This window comes from Ctenopharyngodon idella, chromosome 23, assembly GCF_019924925.1.
Source record: "Ctenopharyngodon idella isolate HZGC_01 chromosome 23, HZGC01, whole genome shotgun sequence".
In the NCBI taxonomy this organism is placed as follows: Eukaryota; Metazoa; Chordata; class Actinopteri; order Cypriniformes; family Xenocyprididae; genus Ctenopharyngodon; species Ctenopharyngodon idella.
This window is the reverse complement of record NC_067242.1, coordinates 16,208,027-16,218,396: the sequence shown is the minus strand read 5'-3', so window position 1 is coordinate 16,218,396 and position 10,370 is coordinate 16,208,027. Positions and strand designations below refer to the sequence as shown.

Genomic DNA, 10,370 nt, shown 5'->3' with positions numbered 1-10,370 from the left:
TGTGAAGTGTCACTGGGTTGTTTGTTAGAGATGCTGAGTGCTGCTGTCAGCGGTATGTGTGGCGTCTCAAATGAAGACATGCAGGGCCTGTTTGCACCACTGCCATGGCTAAATTAAACCACAGTGCTCCTGTTACACATGGACTTTAAGTGCTCAGACTTTCATCACTCTCAACACTCATGATGAAACCGAGACCAGGGGTTGCATGCATAAATCTTTGCATAGTTTCCATGCTAAGTGTTTGCATATACAGAAAGACATTTGGTCATGAAACCCTATGCACATGTTCATATTTCTTTTAAATGCTTGGGATAGATATAGATACTGGAACCCATGCTCAATTAGCATGAACAGCTATAAATTATATTTATATACACACTACTGTTCAAAAGTTTGGGGTCGCTACGATTTTATTATTTTAATGTTGTTGAAAGAAGTCACCATGGCTGCATTAATTTGATCAAAAATACAGTAAAAACTGTAATATTGTGAACTATTATTACAATTTAAAATGTTCAATATATATTAAAATATAAATTATTCCTGTGATGGCAAAGCTGAATTTTCAGCATCATTACTCCAGTCTTCAGTGTCACATGATCCTTCAGAAATCATTCTAATATGCTGATCAATTTCCTTCCAAAAAAAAAAAAATTGTACTGTCTTACAGCCAAAGTACTACTGTAAATAATAAAAGTCGTTTCTTTGAGGGAGATACTGATAAAATAGAAAATGATGAATGACAGTAAGTTACAGCAGCTGTCAACATACAATTAATATGAACAAAAATGGTCAGATTCTTAAAGTTGTTGAAAGATGAAGTGCTGCCAGTTCAAAAAGACATTTATAGGCTGTTAACAGAGAGATGTTAACAGGCATTATGTTACATGTTCTACAATGATGGAAATCATCTACTTACTGTTCAAATTACAAATATTGTATGTATGATGTGATATTTTATAATAAATATACAACCACCATTATTAAAACACTTGTTTTAAACACCTTGAACAAAACTATGTGTGATAATATGTGATAACTTAAGACATTTTTATTAGATACAAATATTTGCAACATTTAAAAATGATGATTTGAATCAGAACTTACCCTGTCACTGCACATCATGACCTCATGGATCTGAAACCATAAGTTGTGCCTTTATTAATTTTGTACATGCAAAAGTTGTATACACAAAGCTCCAGGACATTTGTGTTTAGTTAGTAATATTTAATTACATTCAACAGTACACAAATGAGTTGAATTTAAGGAAATTTAAGTCAGAATGCACAGGTGTCTTTAAACACATTTAACTGCACAAGTCACTATAGTCAAACTTTCCACTCAGACAATGACTGCAACTTGAAACTATAATATACAAACAAAACACACAATAATTGCTGTTGTTAGTTAAGTCTGTGTTCTTGGCATTTTATATGGAAACTTAAGGGTAAGACTAACGTTCGGGGAGTCCTTGGACGGAGTTGAAATGGATCCATGTGGCTCTTGCTGAGGTGGAACAGGAATGGATTCCCCATATTGGAGGCAGTGGAGCTGGACAGAGCTGGCTCTTATTCAGAGACATGGGTGTGGACTTACTAGCAATGAGGGATCATGGAACTGATTGAGGTTACAGGGTCACACACACCCTTACATTTTCATTAAGAATTAGCCTAAATGAACTCGTATTATTCTCAATAATATCTAGTCGTCACTCCCATAATTAATTCAAAACATATATCTATTTGAGCCTATCTGTGTAGTTCAAACTTCACATAGATTTTCTTTCACATACACACTAAAAGCACTCATTTATGTTCTTTGTCAAATGTAATGATTCAGGGTTTAAATAAGGTAAGATCTACACATGTTGTAAAATGTGTTAGTCCTCTCCTTTCTTTCCTGTCTTTAATCTTAAGATAACACTCCACCTCAGCTCATTTCCTAACATGTAACTCTGACTCAGCTCTGAAGCGCACTTCAAACAAACCCAGCCGGAGCAAGCACAAATCAAACTCTACTATAAGCCCGCTTGTGAATGTTGGCTTTCACGTTTTAAGCCAGCATATAAGTGAATCAAATCACGCTAAGCTCATATTTTAGCTCTGTAATTTAAAACGAGCTCTCTTCCTGAGCCACGTGAGCCCTTTGTGACTTTCTCACGTATGCTGCTATTCATTGCGTTTGGTAATCCCTTAAAAACCTGAAGAATGTAGTAAATTCGATTCGAATTCGAGTTAAATTATGTAATTATTTAGTCACCACTGTCATTCTGAAAAAATGTCTAGTCCGGTAAACTTTATTTGCGTCAGATTTCCACTTTATTTTTTAATGCGGAAGTAAAGTGATTTCTGTGAATGTGCGAGACTTACGATAGAGAAGAATATCAAAGTGCATTAAACGGTAAAACTGTTTGCGCTACAAACCAGCGTGTTTATAATTAAGACAATAGATTAAAGGGTTAGTTCACCCAAAAATGAAAATAATGTCATTTATTACTCACCCTCATGTCGTTCCAAACATTTCAAAACACTGCTACGAATCTTTTGTGTCGAATTCGGATCGCGTGTCAAACCGCCAACCTGCTGAAATCACGTGACTTTGGCGTTCCGAACCACTGATTCGATTTGTAAAGCTCCGAAGCTTCATGAAGCAGTGTTTTGAAATCGACCATCACTAGATATTGTTAAAAAGTCGTTATTTTGTTTTTTTTTTGGCACACAAAAATAGTCTTGTCGCTTTATAATATTAATATTGAACCACTGTACTCACACGAACTGATTTAAATATGTCTTTAGTACCTTTATGGATCTTGAGAGAGGAATGTCATTGCTGGCTATACAGGCCTCACTGAACCATCGGATTTCAACAAAAATATCTTAATTTGTGTTCCGAAGATGAACGAAGGTCTTACGGATGTAGAACGACATGAGGGTGAGTAATAAATGACATTATTTTCATTTTTGGGTCAACTAATCCTTTAAAATAATATGTTAAGAAATAGCTAACAGCATAACTGGAAGCGAATGACACCAGAAGTCAGACACATTCAAATTACAAATGGACGCGCCCTCCCTTACCTGAAAAATATGGTGGATTATGCGAGGTTGCGGTAGCATCAGGGTTGCCAGGTTTTCACAACAAAATCTGCGCAATTGCTACTCAAAACTAGCCCAGTCACGTTCAGGGGGGTACCACAGTAAAAATCGCGTTCCTGGGGGTAAAATCCGCGTTTTTGGCGGGGTTCCCATGGTAAAATACTGGAAACAACCCACGGCAACAGTGTTTAATGAGCCCAATTCCTCGGGAAAACCGTGGATTTGGCAACACTGGGTAGCACGTACCAAACGATCTCGGAATTGCGAAAAACTGACTCTTATGAATCGGTTCTTTTAAATAAGTAGATTCACAAACCAGTCTCCAACTGAGTTAGCTATTTGAATCGGACTCAATCAGTCGGCAGTCACTGAATCGTGCCGTTGACTCCTGTCCTGACTGAACTGTGAGTCATTTAAACAAATAAAGCTAAAATATAACATGAATGTATTAGATAAACTTGAATGGAAATTAGGGACATGGCAACTAACTGAAATAAGCTGAAGTAGCCTACTAGAATAACACAAAACTAAAATAAAACTAATCTATATATATATATATATATATATATATACAGGTGCTGGTCATATAATTAGAATATCATCAAAAAGTTCATTTTTTTATTATAAATTATTTTTAAAAATGAAACTTTCATATATTCTAGATTCCCTACATGTAAAGTAAAACATTTCAAAAGTTTTTTTTTTAAATTTTGATGATTAGAGCGTACAGCTCATGAAAGTCCAAAATCCAGTATTTCAAAATATTAGAATATTTCCTAAGATCAATCAAAAAATGAATTTGCAAAACAGAAAAGTTCAAGCTCTTTAAAGTATGTTCTTTTGTGCACTCAATACTTGATCGGCAGGACATATTACAGCAAATGACTTGCTCCTAGCACAAATTACTGCATCAGTGAAGTGTGGCATGGAAGTGATCAGCCTGTGGCACTGCTGAGGCACTATTGAGCCTTCAGATCATCTGTATATTGTTGGATCGACTGTTTCTCATCTTTCTCTTGAAAATATCCCATAGATTCAGGTCAGGCATGTTGGCTGGCCAATAAAGCACAGTAATATCATGGTCAGCAAACCACTTGGAAGTGGTTTTTGCACTGTGGGCAGGTGCTAAAGTCCTGCTGGAAAAGGAAATCAGCATCTCCATAAAGCTTGTCAGCAGATGGAAGCATAAAGTGCTCCAAAATCTCCTGGAAGATGGCTGCATTGACTTTGCACTTGATAAAACACAATGGACCAACACCAGCAGACGTCACGGCCCCCCCAAATCATTACTGACTTCAGAAACTTCACACTAGACTTCAAGCAGCTTGGATTCTGTGCCTCTCCAGTCTTCCTTCAGACTCTGGGACCATGATTTCAACATGAAATGCAAAATTTACTTTTATCTGAAAAGAGGACTTTCGACCACTGTTCACTGTCCAGTTCTTTTTCTCCTTAGCCCAGGTAAGATGCTTCTGACATTGTTTCTGTTTCAGAAGTGGCTTGGTAGTCCTTTTCCTGAAGATGTCTGAGTGTGGTGACTCTTGATGCGCTGACTCCGGCTTCATTCTACTCATTGTGAAGCTCTCCCAAGTGTTTGAATTGGCTTTACTTGACAGTATTCTCAAGCTTGCGGTCATCCCTGTTGCTTGTGCACCTTTGCCTACCCAATTTCTTCCTTCCAGTCAACTTTGCATTTAATATGCTTTGACACATCACTCTGTAAACAGCCACCCCATTCAGTAATGACCTTCTGTGACTTACTCTCTTTGTGGAGGGTGTCAATGATTGTCTCCTGGACCATTGCCAAGTCAGCAGTCTTCCCCATTAGTGTGGTTTCAAAGAACAAAAGATACCCGGAATTTATACTGTAGGGATGGTCATTTAATGAAACTCAAATGTAAATATTCTAATATTTTGAGATACTGGATTTTGGACTTTCATTAGCTGTACGCTCTAATCAACAAATTTAAAAAAAAAACAACTTTTGAAATGTTTTACTTTACATGTAGGGAATCTAGAATATATGAAATTTTCATTTTTTAAAATAAATTACAATAAAAAAATGAACTTTTTCATGATATTCTAATTATATGACCAGCACCTGTATATATAGAACATATACATGCATTTTTTCATTGATTCTAAAAGGATTAGTTCATCCAAAAAAGAAACTTACTCACACTCATGTTATTCCAAATCCGTAAGACCTTCGTTCATATAACAGAAAAAAAAAAAAAAAAAAAAATATATATATATATATTTAAAATGTGTTTGTGTGTATGTATTTATGTAACAAATGTAAACAGAATAAGAATAAACAGAATTCTAATGTTTTTGCCTGAACTATCCCTATAAGAATGACTCATTCATACTAGAGGATGACAAAACAGGACAAAAACAAGCCTTAAAAGGAATGACACAGAGTCACAAGTCCAGTTTATTTGACAAAATAGTCCAGAAACTCAACAGATTGAGTGAAAGCGGACAAAGCAAAGCCACAGCTGTGATCCACAGCAGCCACCGAATGGAACAGAGGGTAACTAGACCAAGAGAACAAGGAGACATGGAGATTGCTGATCTGGAGAAAGAGAGAGAGAATAAAAGAGAGAGGTAGACAGAAGGAGAGAACATGAGCTCTAAGATACAGAGGCCGCCATTAAGTAGAAGATTAGGTGAGACAGAGAGTGAGAGAAGGTGTATTTGTGTGTGTGTGGTAAGCTGGGAAGCTCCATGCTGCAGGGTGGGGGTTCCGCCTCAGAGGAATCGCTGTGTGTTTTGGCAGCCTCGCTGGATGGGAAGGAGGGGTAACGGTGCATGCGTGTGTCTGCTGCATCTGTAAGCCACACCTCCCCCATCTCAGGTCTGCAATGGGCATTCCTCCAAAGTGTGTATGCATGTGGGTGGGTGTTTTGTGTTTGTTTTTTCAGTGGCCTCCCTTCTTGCATCGCCGTGGTGCTGACGGATACGCCAAACTCCGATCTCTGGAGACGCAGACGCTAGAACTCAACAAAAACACACATGCAGACGCACCAAGAAGCACATCAGCCACCCCGAACTGACACGAATAAGCACAAATGCAACAGACAAGCCATACGCACATCCTTCCCGATATATATGCTCACATAAACGAATGTGCAGATGCATACACGCACCCACACGATATAGAACCAAATGAAGTCTTGTGACTCATGATACAGGCACCATTGTCTCTGGCTTCCACTTCTGGACGCTACTTGGCTCCTTTCACCTGTCCGTTCATGTGTAGTGCATTTCGACTGGCCATTTCAGTGTGAGAATATGCCCGCCCACCCCAACCCTGTTTCTGTAAATCCACTCCCTCCGGCCTCATTGGGAGGTGGTGTGTTATGTAGCTCGGCTGAGTGTTGCGCTAGCTGTGCCCAGTTCAGTTTAGTTCAGCTTAAAGGCCACAGCAGGATCACCCAGCACAGGTGTGTCGTTAAAGTCTTTACCAGCTGTTGCTGTGGCGACAGCTACATACTGGGCCGCTGACGGGTGGTGTCGTAGGAGCGGACAACCTGGGACTGAGACACCACGCCATGCTCCTCCTGTGAGAACGCATATCCATCTATTGAGAGAAAGAAAAATCATTTGTTAGCTTTATTATAGGGAGATTTACATGCATGCTAGTGAAAGCACAATACTGTATAGATGCACTGATATAATGATATATCACAATTATTTTTTCTCACATTTTATTGATTCTTAAAGGGTTAGTTCACCCAAAAATGAAAATTCTGTCATTAATTACTCACACTCGTGTCGTTCCAAACTCCAAGACCTTCGTTCATCTTCGGAACACAAATCAAGATATTTTTGATGAAATCCGAGAGCTTTCTGACCTCCGATAGACTGCAACGTTATTACCACTTTCAAGGCCCAGAAAGGTAGTAAAGACATCGTTAAAATAATCCACATGACTACAGTGGTTCAACCATAATGTTATGAAGCGATGAAAATACATTTTGTGCGCAAACAACAAAAAAATAATGATTTTATTCAACAATTTCTTCTCTTCCATGTGTGTTTCTTATGCAGTTGATGTAGTAAACACAGTGCAGTGCTTCCAGGTTCTACATCAGAACACCGACTCATTATTGGCCGGCTCCTGCGTTAGCATCACACACATGAGTCGTGGTGATCACATGAACAGCGTTGGCCAATACTGAGCCGGTGTTCTGACGTAGAACGCGGAAGTGCTGCACTGTGTTTACTATGTGAACAGCGTTCATCTTTACTATCTTTCTGGGCCTTGAAAGTGGTAATAACGTTGCAGTCTATCGGAGGCCAGAAAGCTCACGAATTTCATCAAAAACATCTTAATTTGTGTTCAGAAGATGAACGAAGGTCTTACGGTGTGGAACAACATGAGGGTGAGTAATTAATGACAGAAATTTCATTTTTGGGTGAACTAACCCTTTAATATTAGTCCAGCAGTGACTAATAGATAAAACCGATCATGAAAAAAGTCAAATTAAATTCTTAACTGGGTCTATGAGTTCTCCGTGTAAAGTTTTTGTCAGTGACGTCAATTTAGACTTTAAAAATGGCGGAGATCAAAAAGCTGCTAAAAGAAAATGGCAATTTTGCAGCTTTAAAACTGAGGACAAACAGCTGTTTTTTGTTGTATAATGTAATGTTTATATTTTAAACCTGTTCTGTGTTTATATGTATAGAATAGTTTAAATTCATACATTTATATTTTTTTATCATACATTTACAATACTGTTCAGAAGTTTGGGGTCAGTAATTATTATTATTATTATTATTATTATTATTATATTTTTTTGTGGCTTTTTTTCAGATAGGGTAGTGTACAGTTCGGACAAGAAACCCATAAGGTATAATTGTCTCTGACAACTGACAGATTAAAATAATCATTAATTGCAGTCCTACTCTGACTAAAATCTATATTTATTTATTTCCACAGTTCAATGAATAAAAAAAGTCCTCATCTATAGTTCTGGATGCTTGTGTGGGTTTCGCTGGAAAACAGCATGGCTGGGCCGGTTCACCTGCTAGACCGACACTAACCAGCACTGTCAAATTGGTCTTTTTAGCAGTGCACACACAGGTTCTGCAGATGTCAGTGGATGTTAAGTGTAAAAAAAAAAGGCGCATGAGGAACATGCACTTACGTGACACTGTCTGCTGCACAGAGTTTGAGCGTCCCACGCTGGAAGGCGTTTTCCTGAAGACCCGTGTCAGCAGGTGGGCACGCTCATTCAGACTGGACAGAAAGAGACAGACAGGTTATGCCACCAATCACAGCGCAGTTACTGGCTGATATGCTACAGACATCACAGCTAGAGGTCAAATCACATGCATTTCTACAACACAGTGCTCTACTCTGCTGCGTGTCCATCAAGGCGAACACCAGATACTCATAATGATGTTCACTCGGGCAGAACATACATTTACACACACATACTTGCACGATTCTAAGAAATGGCTTCCCAAAGCACTCATAAACAACATTAAACTTAGCCCTGCGATCCAAAAACATCTCTTTGAATATTTCCACAGCACTAAATCCTCAAGCTTTCCAATCCTTCAAACAAAAACGATCAATATGAGAAGTATTCAACAGCTCTTTATTCTAAAATTAATGTAGCCAATAAAAAAGTCTCTGGTTGCTAAATTAAATGGCAAAATTTCAATTCTGGAAACTGATACCATTTTGCGGCCAGTTTTGAAATGAAGACGAATCGAATAATCCTGACCCCATCTTTGATAAACACGTTCAATGTAAAACAAATCAGTCTGATGTTTCCCTGTAAATCAGATGAAAGCGATCTTTCCCCTCATCCAAAAAGAAAGAGTGATCCGAAAACCAGTTGTTATGGATGAGGGCCAAACTTCTCAAGGTTACAGCTCAAACTCATATTGCTCTACAAAGGGGACCGTTTGCACTGTTATCGTTGGGAAGGACGTGGCATTCATTTGGCTGCTCTGTAAAAAAATTCGACAACAGTATATGGGATATGGCAGAACATCAGCCAATGAAAACTATGTCTGCAAAACAGATGACCGGTTGAAAGACGGGGATGATGAATGGATAAATAAAGAAATAAAAGGATGGAATGACGCATAGGCTCACTGGTAACCGGAGCTCTTTCTTCCTCTGTCGTTTCTCTGGAACGTGGACAATCTTTGGAATATCAGACAGTTGTTTTGATTAATCAAATTTTCAATAACTTATTTTCCTCAGGCCGTCCCTCAAGTACGAGTCCAGGCTTGGCTTATACTTCGGAAAATACCTCGCTTTTGTCCGGCAGGGCTAGCTGGGGTCTTCTTGGATAAACAGAGCTGCAAATCTAAACGCTTAGGACGTACTCTTTTTGTGTCAGCCTCCGCCCAACGACGCTGAATTCAAGCTGATGTTTAATCATTCAGCAGATTTCTACACTCGTTCAGGATGACTTACAACCATTATGCTTTTTACAGCTGGATATTTACTGAAACAAATGAGGTTAAGTGTTCTGCTCTGGGGGAATGAGGGGGTAAACCCAAACAGGGCTTAAGTCCAACATCCCTCTGATTAGAAGTCCATTCTGTCAACTCCCTGGCCATAAATTAGTGGCCTAAACACCACAAAACACTCAAAGGTATTACAAAAAACTGTACAAGACTACACGTCCGTCTGCCAAGTTCCTGTCTCATATAGGACTGTACACCTAGCATAATATCTCTGGGCTAAAACTGTTAAATCCATGCAAACGCTTAACTTAGTCAGCCTCAAATCCACAAACACACAGCATGGAAACAAACACATGCACAGAGCTACGATCTTAAGGAAGCTACACACACACCCAGTGCTTATAGCTATGCAAACCTGACCAGCTCATGGCCGCCTGACATCGCAGAATGTAAAATGGAAAGAGAAAAGTGAAAGAAATGTCATAAGATGAAGATGACGCTGAAAGAAAAGCTCAGGGAAGGTGGAAACAGAGATCACTGCACATCCCTATAGAGGGTCACATTCAGGCAGGCTGGTTCTACCTGCGTACATGCCTGCCTTTGACTCTATGAGTCTATGAATCCTCAGCATTGGGCCTGTGGGTGTTCAGGCAGGGGTTAGAGGATCACAGTGAACACAAATGCAGTCTCTTTCCCAAACACACATCCACAAACTAAGTAAAACAACAATATGAAGGAATAAACAAATGATAAACACAATAAATCAGCTCTAAAACCTAGTGAGCTTCCTCCGTAGGCATTTTAAGGCCAGATGTGAAGGTTGTTTTAAAAAGATAA

At 38.9% G+C, this 10,370-nt stretch overlaps 1 protein-coding gene across 8 annotated transcripts in view; it reads right to left on the bottom strand.

Moving 5' to 3' along the window:
- Positions 1-5,499: 5,499 nt before the first annotated feature.
- The window catches only part of atp8a2 (ATPase phospholipid transporting 8A2), a 65,874-nt gene continuing 61,003 nt past the window's right edge, over positions 5,500-10,370 (bottom strand). For all 8 annotated transcript variants that reach the window (XM_051882021.1, XM_051882022.1, XM_051882023.1 and 5 more), the window contains 2 exons: positions 8,252-8,343; positions 5,500-6,681 (listed from right to left, as the gene is read on the bottom strand). In XM_051882021.1, coding sequence (XP_051737981.1) covers positions 6,587-6,681; positions 8,252-8,343 — 187 coding nt within the window. In that variant the 3' untranslated portion in view covers positions 5,500-6,586. The remainder of the gene's footprint in view (positions 6,682-8,251; positions 8,344-10,370) is intronic.